At 38.4% G+C, this 16,096-nt stretch overlaps 1 protein-coding gene across 11 annotated transcripts in view; it reads right to left on the bottom strand.

The window, feature by feature from the left end:
• Nucleotides 1-1,718: 1,718 nt before the first annotated feature.
• Nucleotides 1,719-16,096, bottom strand: part of EYA1 (EYA transcriptional coactivator and phosphatase 1) — a 146,777-nt gene continuing 132,399 nt past the window's right edge. For all 11 annotated transcript variants that reach the window (XM_040060879.2, XM_040060893.2, XM_040060945.2 and 8 more), the window contains 6 exons: nucleotides 14,424-14,482; nucleotides 14,023-14,183; nucleotides 13,703-13,817; nucleotides 13,273-13,394; nucleotides 11,041-11,141; nucleotides 1,719-3,818 (listed from right to left, as the gene is read on the bottom strand). In XM_040060879.2, coding sequence (XP_039916813.1) covers nucleotides 3,738-3,818; nucleotides 11,041-11,141; nucleotides 13,273-13,394; nucleotides 13,703-13,817; nucleotides 14,023-14,183; nucleotides 14,424-14,482 — 639 coding nt within the window. In that variant the 3' untranslated portion in view covers nucleotides 1,719-3,737. The remainder of the gene's footprint in view (nucleotides 3,819-11,040; nucleotides 11,142-13,272; nucleotides 13,395-13,702; nucleotides 13,818-14,022; nucleotides 14,184-14,423; nucleotides 14,483-16,096) is intronic.

Genomic DNA, 16,096 nt, shown 5'->3' with positions numbered 1-16,096 from the left:
ATAGGGCAGCCAAGAGACTGTGGGACCTCTCGCTGGTCCCTTGTCCTTTTGAATTCCTGGGCATAATCCTAAGCAGCTGCTGAGGGCCCATCTAGGAGTACTGAGTTCTCCACTCAGTGACCCTTCCTCGTTACTTGCAGACACTCCTTGCAGTTGCAGCCTTGTAACCCTTGCACCTCCCCTCTGTGTTTTTTTCCAACCTGGGAGATGACTGTTTTCCCCTGGATTTTCCTATTTTCTTCTAGCCCTTTGCCTGCACAAGACAGCTGGACAGGTTTGGTAGAGCCAGTCCCTGGCTAAACAGAGAATGGCAAAAGTGACAGCTGTGCAGCCTTGCCATTGACAAAGAACAGGAAGACTGGGACAGGCCTGTGCCTCTCCCTTGGCACATGACACAATGAAACGTCTCTCTTGATATCCACCCTCTACTCACGTTGCAGGGCAGAATTCAACACTGAGAGAGGCAGCAAAAGGAAGGAAAAGGCAAAAAAAGAATTTCTAACAATATTTTATTGGCTTGCATTGCAAGCGTTTTTTAGACAAAGGTACCACTCAATGAGCATGCATTCCAGTCATGAAAGACATAAATAATAATAATTACCATTTAAAATTTCATTTTCTCAGCACTACCTCAAAATTACATGTGTGTTGTTCTCAGAATGAAAACCATTACAGCTGAACATTTGTATCAGCACGCATCTAAGAAATGGAAACTTCAAGCAGTACTGACATGTTTCAAAAAGTGGACCCCAAGTCTACGAGCTGCCTACATGATCTTCACTCTATAGGACTCCTTGCTTTCTTACAAGATTTTGATTTAAGAAGGGCTTCCATATGATGCTTCTTAAAAAAAATTATTTTTCTGAGTATTTAGTTGCTCAGAAAGAAAGTCACTGACTTCAGGGGGCATTTAAGTGCTTACTTCATCATACTAATTTCCAGTATCATTGATGTTGTGCTGAAAACATACAGTTCAACTCTGAGCATGCAACTTCCATGGTGGTGCCAAGTATGTAGAAGCAGGTCCTTGACTGGTCTTAGTTTTGCTTCCATTTGTTAGAAATGGAAAGAAAGTGAGTGTAGGGAATAACCAGCTGGCAGTCAAGGCTCTCACTGATGGGCAGAAAGCAAAGAGGGATCTTCACCAGACCATGTGTGTACAACAAAGGGTCTGCTATAAAATGGTGGCCACTGCCACTCTTCCCAATTTAAAGGGCAGCCCTGCTCCGTGCGTGGAAAAGTTAAATGCCAGTTCTGAATTCTCAGATGTTCAGGCCTGTAAAACCTCAGAGGATGGGACTTGCAGCCCTCAGTGAGATGTCTGAATGGCAGACTCATCCATTCAGCACATGGATTGCTCTGGAGGACAGAGGCACCGTGAAGTTTGGTGTGAGTCACTTAGAGACACTTTTCCAGGAGACCACAGCCTTACTCTGCACTGACCGTCTCTAGCTGCAAATATTTAACAGCTCAGCTGGGCACCAGAAGGTGAACAACTTCTGTGTCTTGGGACAGCAAAGAGATGAGAGATGTCTCCTCATTCCCATCCCAGAGGGCAGAAATATCACAGACTTGCACACAAGAAAATGGTTTAATATGTTCACAAATCAATTTTATTAATTTAAAACAAAATTAATGAAGAAAAATTCTGTACACAATTGTGGACACAACACACTTTTTGTACAATAAGGCCCAGATAAACTTTCTTATTTTTTTCAGTCCGCGAGTGACTAAAAATTGAAAATAGCCAAAGAAAAAAAAAGACAACCAATTCCCCCCATCACTGTCTACTTCGTTTGAGGAAAAAAAAAAAAAAAAGGCTAATTATAGTCTCAATTCTAAAATCTATCTGCAATGTGCTTTATGTACGTATGTGAGTACTGCATGAGTTGCAGTGCTCATACTGGGTCAAGTAAAGCACACATGCAAGTCTTGGTAAGATAAAAACCTCTCTGTTGGTACTAAAGCAAGCCACAAATATTTTATTCTAGCAGCATTGTGATTCCTCCAATAGAGAAGGGTTGATTTGTAGCTACATTGGTGCTTTGTAGCTTTGCAGGTAGCTGTTTTGAGGCTGGTGGTTTTTTTTAAAAAATGAAATAAGAAAAAACAGAAAATTAACCAACAAAGGTGAGGCTTCTTTTTAATAAGATAACTGGGCAAAGGGAATTGGTACAATTCAAGCCAAAATGTCAGCCTAACAGTTTATTTAACCAAGTAGCTCATAGCCTTCAAGATCTGAAAAGTCTCAAGTCACAGACAGACACAGTCTAGATTTGTCCTTTAAGTTAGTACAGACAAAGCAAATTTTAACTCCTTGGTGATAACCATTTCAGCATTTCCATTGCCGGCAATGGATGTTATATCTTAGGAAAATCTGACTCCTGGTGGAAGAGGATTAAAAAATTTTAAATGAGCATTCTTGTTTAATTTCTCCAAAATATTTTCACTTCTAATTTCTAAAAATATTAGTGATGATAGTTTCCTTCATTTTTGGATGAGACAAAAGCTATTCAGTACCAAGGTTCCAGTTTAAGTTACATCTTAAAATATATTTGCGTTCTTTCTCTATCTCTTTATGGAATGACTCTCCTAATTATTTTTTTTAATACTCTAAAAAGGGTTAATATTTTAACTTTAAAAGAGGAAACAAAAAGACAATAAAGGCCTCCTCTTCACTTGGGTTTTATCTGTATTTGCTTCAACGGGGGGACACATAAAATCAATCTTTTCATAATCAGAGTGGGTGAGACAAGAAAATGGCGGAGAAACAGCTGAGAACAAAACCCAATTCCTATTGACACTTGACATCCATGCTTTTGGTCTTGACAAATTTATCTAAAAAAATCCATTATCTACATATTTATATCCAACACATTGATAAGGCACTGCACAAGTTTGTGCACACGTGGCCTCATTCTTCACCAACAAGGTATTACTATTTTTCAATAGCATTTACCTTAGCAATATGTAAAAGAATCATTCATTATTACAAATTTACACAAAAAATTCTTCCTGTACATGATTGTCTCAGTGATGTACCTATTAGTTTAAATTAGACATATTTTAAACTACTCTGTAATGTGCTAAAACCAAAAGTAGTTGCTGTACCATAAGGCAAAGGCTTATAATAGCCTTTAATCCTATTATACATATCCTCAGTTATATGATGTCAAAATATAGTCTGTTCATAAATAAGTAAAGATGTACAGAGTACCCTGGGTATGAGAAACCAAAACGTAAACCTTCTTAATAAGAAAATTACTCCACTGGTATTTTGTAAAATCTCAGTCTTCATTGTGCAATCAAGTTTGCTGTGTTGAAGAAATGGTGTGTCTCACATTGAAGAGGCTAAAAACTACAAAGCATTTGCAGGTCCTTTTTCTTTTCTTCACAGGTATGAACCTCTTATTTCCTTTTCTTTTCTTTTTTTTAAATTGTTTTCCCATTTCATTTTTCCTTCTCTATTTCTTTTTGGTAGCAAATATGGTAAAGATGAGTTGTTCAAACACTCGCATGGCTTATTTTCGTTGGACTCGCAGTACCGGAGCCAACAGCTGTTCTGAAGAAAAAGACATGCTCCTCCGTTTACTGAAAGGGCAAGGGTTAAGACCAATTGCAGCTGTACGTCAACATGTTGAAATCACAAAGTTCTGTAGTCCAATGCTGACACAAGACACAGGCATCTCATCCATGGGCAGAAGGAGGCTCTGAGGTTTGAAAGTGCTGCTAAGCTGCTACAAGTACTCCAGTTCCAAGGCATGGTGAAGGGCCATAAGGTCAGAGTGGCTCGAGATCCTCCAAAATGGCATAGCATGCTGTGAACAGCACAGACAACATGTAAAAATAACCCCAAGCATTCTGGTATTCAGACCCACCCTTTGTCTTTCACAGGGATAAGAGAACACTTGTGGGAGAGAAAATGAGCTCTTAAAACCTGGAGTCATTCATGTTTATGTTTAGTTTCTCTCACCTATCCCCTAAACATAAATTCTCAAAAACTGCAAATCTATTTACAATAGGAACTACAAAAAACCACATCAGAGGATCATAAGGAAGGGAGGGGATTTTAATCTCTTTATATGAAAAACAGATTTCAGAACATTGCAGAAGAAAATATTACTTCTGGAAAAAAAAAATAAACCAAATAACATACACATGAATCATGTGGGTAGTTTGAGGAAGGAAACAGAAAGAAAATAAAGAAAGCGAAAGTGTTTACTATCAAAATGTGTTTGTTCCTTTTAAAAAACTACTCCTGGCAGATGAGTTAAGGATAGAGAAATGGTGATTCAGAATAACTCATGTGGTGCTCACATCACTTCGAAAAGATTTTTATCCCAGTGGCTTGTATAACATTGGTCATTGCTAACACTGATCTTAAAACATCTTTTCCATATGGGACATTAAAATAAAATCATACTTTTTTCCTATTAGTTGTAATAAAATCTGTCTGGAGAACAAATACTTTTGCAAAGAACCTGGATAAACCAAAAACACAAATTCCAGGAAAAAGCACAGATGACCTCATTCATGAATGGTAAAAATCTGATTAAGAACTACCTTTTTTACTTGAAACTTGGGATTATAATGTCAACAAGAACTTTTGAATAAATAAATAAATAAATAAATAAATAAAGACAGTCATCAGCTTTTGTCAGGAAATCATTCTATAAGTCCAATGGGAAAATAGTTTCAATTCAACAGTATTCTGGAGGCTAACATGATTGTATTCACCTTTTCATTGTGTTAGTTTGTGTCCTAGCCTCTTTAGCAGGCAAACCACAAGCAATTTATTATCACATTAGCTTCTAAGTTCCCTAAACATTTTATCTACAACTTCTCAAAGAGGCTTTCATCATCCTACTTCAGCAGCTCCTGTGTAAATTCCTAATTCCACTGAAATCAGTAGCAAAACTCCACCTCCTCTATCACTTTTATTCTGTTCTCCTTTTTTTATTCTGGTCTTCTCAAATTTTAAGTTAGGCAAAAATTTTGGAAACAATGTTAAACTCACTCCTTCCAGCTGCAGGTTTACTGTAATTTCTATGCCTGTCTCAGAAGGCAAACACCTTAATAGTCAGCCTATCACATCCTCTTTGATATGACACTCCTGATATGAATAAAGATGTGATATGAATGCCATCAACACATGCCCACATTCAGAGTATGCTTTGCTTCTAGAGCAAAGGAATTTCTTCATAAAGAAAACAAAATGACCCCCAAGAAAACACCATTTTAACAGTTTCTGTTCTGCTTCGCTTTGCTCCAGAGCATTAGAAAGCCTTGAAAAACAGCTGACTGAATCTCAGCTTGAGAGATTCAGCTGAGCGATGGCTGACAATGGAGAGAACAAAATAAACAAAATTCGGAGACAATAGAGGTATTTTTAGAAAAAAATGTTTATGGTATTTACAAATTACTTTTATAGATTAATCTTTTCCTTAAGAATGAAATGTTAAACACTACAAGACTTTTTTTTCTTACATCTTCAGTCTGGATGTACTGTACTCTCTCTATGCTCCACCAGCTACAGAAAGTAGATGCAGCTGGCTCACAGTTAGAGCTCCACATCCCAGCGTCTTCTTCCCTGTTACATTATACAGGCAGCCCAACCTCTGTGCTCTGTCAGGCCAGACACTGCTGCTTCCCAACTCACAGATTTCCTAAAGATGAACTTCTTGCATCATGTTCTTGGCAAGAGCAATATGAAATAAAAAATAATAATCATGCCATTCTCTGGACTTTGCAAAAGCTTCTGTGCACCTATCTCTAACTCAGGCTGCAAGATCCTTCTGGCAGAATTTGAAATATCTGATAGGAGTACTGCATAAAGGAGAAAGAGTCACAGGTTCATGCTTGCAGCAGGTTCATGCTTGCAGCAGGTCCATGCTGTGCTTGCCAGATGACTGCACAAGTCGGCAACGCTCAGCAGTGCTGCCTCCTTTTCATGTAAGGTTGTAGCTTCCACCTTCTCTCTCAAAGCCCTGACAGGTGAGACACAGCTGCTGTCCCTGACAGTCAGCCATAGCTCCCTGCTTCTCCTCTTAGTCAGCCTGGCATCAGGTCTGCTTTAGCCATGGGTCAGGGAGGTGTAAATAGCACACCTACGATGTGGTGTGGACACCTGCATTTGCAAAGTGCCTCAGCAGAAGCCACGAGTCAATGACATGGATGCCCTCCAAGGTCACGCAGCAAACCAATGAATAGGGAGAACTATAGGAATAAATCCTTGGCTTCAACCTCCCACTTCATGTAGCTCCAGTTTTATACTGCTTCCCTAGTAACAACCTCAGCATCACAGAGCATATACACACCAGGCAGACAGAGCAGTTAAAGACTCTGATTGATTTAACAGAAGGTTTAGGTTCTGCTAAATCAAATTACAGCACCTCTTGCTAGATGCCCATGCGCAATATTGAGTTTTGGATTACTCTGTTTATGGATCAGCTGTTGATGGTCAGATTTTAAACCAAAACTGTAAGCAGTCATTATTTTGACTATATATTTCTATCTCAAATTCAGTTAAGCGTCCTCTGCTTTATTTACGGCTGTCTGTGGGAGGAGTATACCTATATTTACTCCTTGCAATTACAGTAGTGAAGTGTGGAATGACAACAGAGAGTCTCATGAAAGAAAAGAGGTTGTGCAAATCTCAGGATTGTAATTGTTTTCTGTTCTGCTTCATGTAGGTCTAAAGGCCAGCTGCACACTAGCAAGAACTAAAGCATGAAGTTGGAATCTGCACTGATGACCTGGGCATGGCTGAACGTGGCCAATTCATATTTCTATCAGTCTGACCCTACAGTACAGCCTTCAGAGCTGTGAGGAGGGGAAACAAACCTGATACAGATCTATATATATCTGTATGTTTGTGTGTATATATAGTGCCTCACACATATGTGCTCATATATATGTGCTCATGTGTTTTCATGAGGCATGTGCATTAATTTTCCCCCTAAGATAATAAATGATTGTATGAAACTAAAATCTTTAACAAAATTATCATACAAAACCTTATATATTATTCCTGTACTAACATGCAATGTTGATTCACAATTATTCAGCCATGTCAAAAGTGGCAACACACTCATGAGATGGAAGTACATTTTCTCTTACCAAATGACTTGAGATTATTTGAGAGAGCAAGAGATCTTTAATATATATATGTACTAAATATTGCCTTTAAAAAAACATCCCTGCCAAAACTTTGCACACACATGTCATGCAGAACACTTCTATTCTGAGCCAAGCAAGAAATGCTAATCTCGCATTTGCTGCTTTGGGAGAATGGATGACAAATGCTAACCACTAATAAATAGGTGGTGAAACTGGATGCATTAGTATCTAATGGAACCCTAAGTCTACTATTTCAACATCTTCCAAGTAAATATGAAACTTTTGTCTTTTAAAAATCACAAATTCTTTGGTAGATGATACTTAGTAATAAAACATCTACAAACTTTTAAATTATTTGATTTTGATGACATTTTGAAATTAAATATAGTGGCAAAATTTACTTGTGATGTAAAAAGCATAAAAAATGAAACCACAAATTTAGTAAGCCTAATAATTAGAGTACTATTAAAAACCTAAGATATTAAGCTATTTTATATCTGAAATAGAAGTAATTTTTTCTTCAGCATGTACCTACTAAGTGTACAAAGCTTCAGCTACTTTACTCTACAAAGTAGTGTTGCTGTTAATACATATGCAAAACAAATCCATTTTTTGATAGCAGAACCAAAAACTGCAGACTATACTTGTTCCCTTAAATGAACACATATTTATACAAAAAACTTACTCCTGAGATTTTTGATGGATTTGAATAGAAAACTCATCAGTTTTTATCATCTTTCACGGTATTTTTGTTGTATTCCTGCCAGATTTGCTAAGCAGCCGTCTTAACTTCCTACCCCAAACCTGACCAGCACAGTGTGACTGTGAGCTTAAAAGCAGTGGCATATTGGATACCCATTTATATTCTATTTATTGCTCCACAAAGATTTATGATTTTTCCTCCAAGGCAGCATGACCATTTCGGAGACAAAGGGAGAAGCCCATTTGCCTAGGCTCTCCCGAATCACCTGATGTAAAATCCAGCTCCTCAGTGCAGAGGAGCCTTTGTCTCTTCTCACAAATTAGAAATCCTTTGGAGAATTCCCCTAAGCAGAAAAGCTCAGGAGCTGGGTTTTTTCTGTCTTATTAGCATTTCCCAAATTTGTCTCCAAAAGCAAAGGCAAAAGATGAGTACAAAACAAAACAACACAAAACACAACAAACCAGAACAACACAAAACAAAACAACCTCCAAAACCAAAACACAAAGCAAAGCAAAGCAAAGCAAACCAGAATGCTGAGACAATGGAATCTGGCAGAAACCCCCAGAACCTTATACTGAGAGCAGCTGTGTCACCGCAGTGGCTCTGACCCACACGGCACCAGCACCGCTGCCTTTGGACTTTCACACTGGTTTCTCTCTGCCTTCCTCTCCCTCTTTTCCTGGGGAAGCTGATATGAAGGTAGCAACCTTTGTGTGAACCCTGGTGTTACAGCCAAGCTTGCTTGCTGCTGCACTGATCCAGAAGCGTATGGCTATTCCTCAATCCACAGTGCAAACATCCTGAGAGTCTTAATTGCCTCATCATATATTTTGCTGGAAGTGACAGCTAAACAAAGGTGTCAATATCACAGTTCAACTAATGCTACCAGAAATGTAAGAGTGTGCAGTTTCCTCAGCGTATTACATTTACTTACGTCAACCAAAAGAGGCATTTTATGAACAAACCGTTTATCCTAAAAATGTTTCTCAACAAAGCAATGTTATTTTAATTTTTTTATTTTCCTACTGCTGTATTCATTCAAGATTTTCCATGGATGAAGGACATACATGAAAATCTTGTTTCATGATGAAGGAATTTATAAATTATCAGCAAATTATTTTTAATAATAAACCTTAACTTTCTTACCTCCTAAGCTAGAAGTTCAACTTTTTTGTATCCACTGAATGAACACAGGCTAAAAAAAATTCTCTAACAGGCTTGAATTTATAGGCTCACTTGAAAAGACTCATTACAGTTTACACATAAACAGTAAAGTGCTATCTAAAGAAGGGTGTACTGTTTATGTTCTAAGTAATGTAAAGAAACACACATATACTAATGGCTTCACCACAGGCCAAAGCCCTACAGAAAAGCGCTGTGCAAAGCGATGACAGAAGACCTGTGCCTTCTCTGGAGAATACCACAAAAACCTGACATGCTGACGGGAAGCAAGGGGAGAAGGAACCAGTTCCCAAGATTCAGGGGATAAGCATGACAATGGGGTACATCACAGGACAGTTATGCCACTGTGGATTGATACGCTTCGGGTAGTTTTGTGGAGGTAAAGCTTCTGTTTTGTTTGTGTGCTCTCCAGACGAGGTTTCTGCTCTTGCAGGATGTGCAGGAAAAAAATAAAAAGGCAAATCCTGCATTCACAGTATGAAATGGTGATTCCTTATTTGGTGGAGTAAGAAGCAGGACAAGAATCACAGAAGCATTTTCCTAAATCAAATTGATAGTTCATGCAGAAAGGCAGAGCTGCTGTTCTACTTATTGACTTCTCTGGCATCGCTGCAGCAGATAATTTAATCCAGAGCATCTAACATGCTTTCAACCTGAAAATTCCTTCCATCAAGAAAGAATACAAACAAGTAATTGCACAAAGGAACTTTCTATACTGCTACTCCTCTTAGTGACTGGAAGGGCTTTCTCTTATACTTTTCTGAATCATGTTTCCTGTTGAAAAAAGCACTGGAATAGATAATGTTACCAAAAGGACTACTCCTGCCATTATCATATACAGCACTATTTCACCAAGCAACAGAAAAGGAACAAAGACAAGGAATTTTTTTTTCCCCCCCCGATCTTAAATACAGCTTTTAAAATGTAATCATTTGCAGCGGGAAAACATTTCTCTGCAAAGATGAAAGGCATTTCTGAAGAAGAAAGGAGCAAACTGTTCCCGTCAGCCCGCCAAAGGGATATACGAAACTGAGACTCTGCAAAGTGCTGGGACGAGCCGGGAACCTACCCGCAAGGCTTCAGGGGCACAAACCCCAGATTTCATGAAGCAAAACCAGTCAGTGGTTGTTAAAACACCATGTGGACAAATTAGTTTCACTTCTCCAATTTAGAAAGTCACAGTGGAAAGAGATAGAAGCACCACAGAGAGTTTTGTGGTGAAAAAGCAGCTGTGTAAAAGCAATTTATCTGTGAAAGGATGCAAGAACAAAAATGCCCATTTTCCTGCTCTTTCTATTATTCAAATAGCCAGGGTTATGCCTTATTCCTCCAAGCAAAAAGTGTGTATCTGCAGACTACCTTGGGTAGTTTTCCTAGCAAGGCTAGAAATAATGCTTGTTATTTATGAATGGGAAGTGTTGCTTTTTATACAGCTTAATTCACACTGCGGGGAAAAAAAAAAATCCCTTCTTCTCAGTGGTAAGCAAAAAATAATAGACAGTCAAATAGTATCCTCTGCCCAGTTATCTGAGATCGTGGATGCAGGCCAAGCCACAGGTTGTTGTCTGAACGAAGAATCCAAATTATGGACTCACAAGAAAACGGAAATTCTTGTATACCTACTCCAGTCCTACATGTCATTTTAAGGTGTGACATATACGTATTTCATACAGTCAAACAGCACACTGTCTTTGATCACTAAGAATCACCATATTTTGCTTACATTCATAACATCCTCTGTGGTATTTTGGGTTGCCAAGGAAAACAGAACTATTAGTTCTTGGCACAAAAGCCAGGACCCATTTTCTGGCCCCTTTTTGAAACACATCAAACATACATAGTTTAATGTGTCTTTTGGAGAACAGCAGGGCAAATCATTATCTATAGTCTTACCTGGCTTTCTACTAGATATGGTCAACACAGATTTTATAAGGCAAAGATATCCAGCCTCAATGTCAATGCATACTGTCCCGTGTTGAGGAAAAGACAATTTTCCAGCCTCTTGAAACCAACCCTCACGAGAAGAAGGTCATTACCTTTTTTGCGCCTTGTTCTTCTTCGACACCATCCCCTATAACAACATACACTACTTTTCTTCCAAATCTTTGAATTATTCGCTCAAAACAACTTTCCTTTCCTGAAAGAAAAATATCAGGCTATTCAGGGTAGGTGGTGATGGGATGTCATCAAAAAAATAACTTTTTAGTCTGCATCTCCCCAACCCTTGGAATTCTTAAGCAGAGCTACAAGACGAGTCTGTCCCTCAGGATGGTGTATCAAGGCCAGTGGCAGCATAGAGGTCCACAATATGACCTTTCTTGTCTCATTCCTTAATATGACACAGGTTTTGTAGGAAATTTCACCACCAGGAGAATGATCTACCATTTGCTTATGACCAGTAGCCTGATTTGAGTAAACTGATTGAAGCAGAGTTGAAATTATTGCTTTTTCTCCAAAATCTATGACATGATTAATCACAGCTCCTAAACATTAGTACCCTGACTTAGAAGGTCACTCAAAAGATTTAGATTTAAATGCCTGTAATCCAATACATGGGCCATGTCCCTGATGCTGCACTGGGATCTGTTCATATGGGTCATTCCTTACCTGCACACACCTGGGGAAATTATCTCAGTGCTCAACCCTATGCACAAGTACCACAGAATCACAGAAATGTTAAGGGTTGGAAGGGGCCTTAAAAATCATCTAACCCAGCTCATCCTGGCATGTGCGGGGACACTACCACTATAACAGGTTATCCAACGCCTTGCCCAATCTGGCCTTTAACACTGCCAGGGTTGGGGCATCCACAATCTTCCTGGGAAACCTGTTTCAGTGTCTCACCACCCTTACAGTAAAGAATTTCTACCTAATAGCTAACATAAATTTCCTCTCTTTCAATTTGTACCCATACTGGGAAGCTTCAGGTATGGTACTGAGAAGACAGAAAGAAAGCAAATGCTTGAAGTTGAGTTTTCTCAAACGTCCCCATTCTGAAAGGTCACTTTAGTCTGGCCATGTGTGTCTACAGCAATGAATGGAAAAACTGTGGTTTTTTAAAATTGCTATTTCAGCTAAAGAACAATAAAAGCATAAGAAAAAGTAGGCTGAAAATTAAATGTTTTCTAGCCATCACAGAAGCCAAACTACTTAATGATACCACTTAACAGTAGCATCAGGCATAAGAAAATTCCAACACTAAGTTGAAACAGCGTTTCAATATTATGAATCATGTAATGTTACAAAAATCTCATGGTTTCCTGTGACAGTCAGTGACAGAACATATTTTTCCAAAACCACCCTTCTATCCCATGTATGTGAAGTCACAAGTGAAGATTCATTAAAATATGTTTTAATTAAAGTGTGTATTTAAAGTATTATATTTCAAAGTTATAATTTACTATAAAGTTTTGACAGAGGGCACTGTAACTTTAATATCCAGGAAAGAGTTTTAAATATCTTATGGAAATGCTTTCAAATTTCTCTGTAAAACTCTGAACCAAATTTTGTTTTGTCTTGTTTAAAAAAATATCAAAAATATCCTACAATTCTTTTTTGACAATTTGAGCTTGCTGTATTATAGATACTTAAGAGCACAGGAAAAATGTGTTTGTGCAGCCCACAATTATGAGGGAATCTGAGACAGAACAGACATGTCATAATCACATTAAAAACTACAAACACCAATGCCATCTGGTCTGGGGTGCTTCTACACACTCAGAATAGTATCTTTTATACTGAACCAGAAAACAGAAATCAACATTTGCCTGGCTGAAGCTTAATACAGTCAGTGTGAAGAAACTTAATAATTACATTCTGCAGCAAAACATTCTTGCTTCTGGTAAATTGTTTACCAAAATTTTCTTGAGAGCCCCTGAAAACAAAGGAAGCCAGGGCTTACCTTTACAAAATTTCTCCCATTGCTAATGCAAGGAGACTCCAGTTTTGTACTTACTGACTATTAAAAACCCTTCTCAACTGCTACACAGCCCCACAGTTCTGAGAAATGGTGAAAAAAAAGCAACTACATTTCTTCCTAACAGAGATTGCACCACTGTTAATAGAGCTATACAAAGCTGTCTGTGCTGGATCATCACACATTTGAAAAGCAATTTTAGGATGCTTTAGCAATGTTTCACGAGGAAAGGGTGTTACTAATCTCTGTATTTGCTAGAGTGAAAGCAAGTTAGAATTAAATATAGACTACAATACCTTTTCTGCTTAGAATACAGCTTTAAATGTATCACAACATGATGAAAATAGCTCACCTATTTTAGTTGCACTGTAAATATTCTCTATGGGAAATACAACCCCTAGTCCATACAACAACACTTTTGCCAGAGCTGGAATTAGCTGAGTAGTTGTTACGAGAATGTTCACACAGTTTGTCCTGCGGAAGAGAAAAGGTCATTTTTTAACAAAGCAAAACAGAAAAAAACAAAACAAAACAATAGCAGGAAAGTCTTACCCCTGCCATCAGAACCCCTCAATATTATTATTGCAACTTATAAAGAACATCTTTTTTACCACTGTACCAAGGAGCAAGGTGTGGCATGATCGGATAAGAATGATGGTCAGATCAGAATACGGAATGAGGCTAAGGTCCTCCAGCTTCAGCATTTTGCCCACCACACCAGACAATCTCTTTCAGATCATCATCAGACACCCTAGAGCTTCCTTCGTACTCTTAATACTCACCTCGAATGAATGAGGGTGAGTGCTTTCAGTGCAAGTGTTAACCAAGAATCTGTCAAAGCCTCAATTTCTGCTCTTAGTTGTAACCAAGCCTCTCTTTTTGCTGGACCAAGTAGACCTGTGGAGAAGAGAAGGGCATGTCTGCACTGGTATTAAGTAGCGCTCTGTCATTTTCCTTTGCTTTCACTAGCTCAGACAATTTTCTGCACACTGCAAACTGAATAGCTCACTGAATACTGCTATGTTATAAAAAGGAGTAGAAACCAGTTCTTCCCATTTATGACCTCTCATCAGTGTTTGTGAGATACTCCAGAGTCACTTGCCTCCAACGTTATTTTTGTAGGTGTTGTATATTTCTTTTACTCGTCGGTAGCGGAAGGCCAGTTTCCGCATCCAGTCCACTCCTCCACGCACGCCGGTCGCCAGGCACAGATTGGCACTGGTGGCAGCCGCCGGAAAGCCGTCTGTTCCGAAGTTATACGTGCTAGGCAGAGATAAAAAACCCCCACAGATTAAGAAAAGGCAACAGGCTACATTGAACCAACAGGTACTCACTTGCAAAGAAGCTGTAAAAGAAGGTTTGCAAGTTGTAAGAAGTTGTAAAGAAAGGTTGCAAAGGAGAGACTTAAAAGAGAGCAGGCTACTGTAAGCATTCCAGCAGCCCATCACTTGCCCAGGAAGGAGTTTGCAAAGCAGCTTTTTATCTAAATGAGTTCTCTTGTACCTTAAATCTTGACCGTTGTCATCCGAAGACACGTCGTCAATGTGGACCTGGTCGCATTCCTAAGGTGACAGAAAGATTTTATAGTTTTCTTGATTTTGCCAATCTTGAAAATGAAGCAATAATAGATCTATGAACAGTCAGGGATATTTTTAATTGTGGAAATCAGTAGATGGCAGTCTTGTTAAAACAACTATTTTACCTATTCCTCGTGCTCATTTCTTAGAATAAATGCACACCGTCATTAGCTACTACTGTTAAAAGGCTTTCCCAAAACACATTTTTGTGTTCAGAAAGGAAAGTGGTGAAAAACAATTAGCATATGTGTTCCATAAACGTTCTTGTAGCCTTTCAGGTACCTTAAAACATCATGCTGCTCAAAGCTGATTCAGTCAGTGCATAAGTGTAACTGAAACCAGACATTTTGGTAAATGTAACATATTAGAAAAATTAAACCTGATGCTAACCGCCAATGAAATTATGACCTCTGATTGCTGTTGAGCCACACACCAACACAGCCCGAGGCCAGTGTTTCAGAGGAGTGCAGATGAAAAATCTGTTCCTAGTTTGCCATTCATTTGAGAGTTGTGAGTTTCCTTCTCTCTCTTTGGTCTTAGTGCATGAAAGCAGCATGCCAAGATGAAGAAAATCTGAACAGAAATACCCAAATCAAACCACCTTTCTTTAACAGCTTGTCTGCAAACTAACACTATATATAAAAAATTAGCTTTGTCCATCACTAAATTAAAAATTTCAATGCATACTGTTTATCCACAAAAAGCCCCATTAAAACATTGCTATTAATATTTTTACTGTTGGCAGGAAAACAAATAAACCTCTGACACTCTATATCAGCATCAATTCAATGCTTGTAACAATAACGGATTTAAATTATTTTAATAATTTCCTTTTCTTTCTCCTAATGTGAAGTCCTATAACAAATATGATTATTTTAAAGATGAAAATGCTGCAATCCTTTATTTTTGTGTTGCTTTCCTCTGAACAAATTTTTCTCTCTCCATGGATTTGTGAGGAAGGGAGGGAAGATAGAAGTGGAAAGAAACTCAAACCAGCTGTTCCCTAACAGAATTAAAATCATGACCCTCAACCCTTTTTCTAAAACATCTATTTTCCAGCCAACCCTCTCCCAGCAAGCAGCAAGCTCCAAGGAGGAAAAGACTTTGACCCTGTAACCTTCTCCTCCTCTCCTGAGGTCAACAACCCCAGATAAGAAAAAAGCTGAAGAAGCCTATGTGGCCTCACATGGTGGCTGTGGATTCTAGATTTTTTAAAATGTTGGTTTACAAAAAATGCCTCAGAAACTTGAAATGTTTTGAAGAACAAGGTATGGTCTTTTGCACTTGTACCACATATTCTTACTGTAATGCTTCCTCTTCTGTATCTTATGCAAAGGTACCTTGCACAAAGGAGAGAGGTAGGAGTGACAATACTACATTTGCTCATATTTAACCAGCATACAGTGAATTTCCTCCTCAGGCAGACAAAATGCATTAGATGTACAGACACAGCTGAAACTGCAAGTGTGAGCATATGTTGCCAGGCTTTGAAAATCAACTTGGCTGAAAGCTAGAGCCAGAAGCTTCTTCCACAAGTTATCAAATTCATATAATTTTTTACTATTTATCTGTTTAAAAGCTAGAGCAAATGCCCATCCA

This window comes from Hirundo rustica, chromosome 1, assembly GCF_015227805.2.
Source record: "Hirundo rustica isolate bHirRus1 chromosome 1, bHirRus1.pri.v3, whole genome shotgun sequence".
Taxonomy (NCBI): domain Eukaryota; kingdom Metazoa; phylum Chordata; class Aves; order Passeriformes; family Hirundinidae; genus Hirundo; species Hirundo rustica.
The sequence above is the reverse complement of the archived record's forward strand: the minus strand, read 5'-3'. Positions and strand labels throughout refer to the sequence as shown.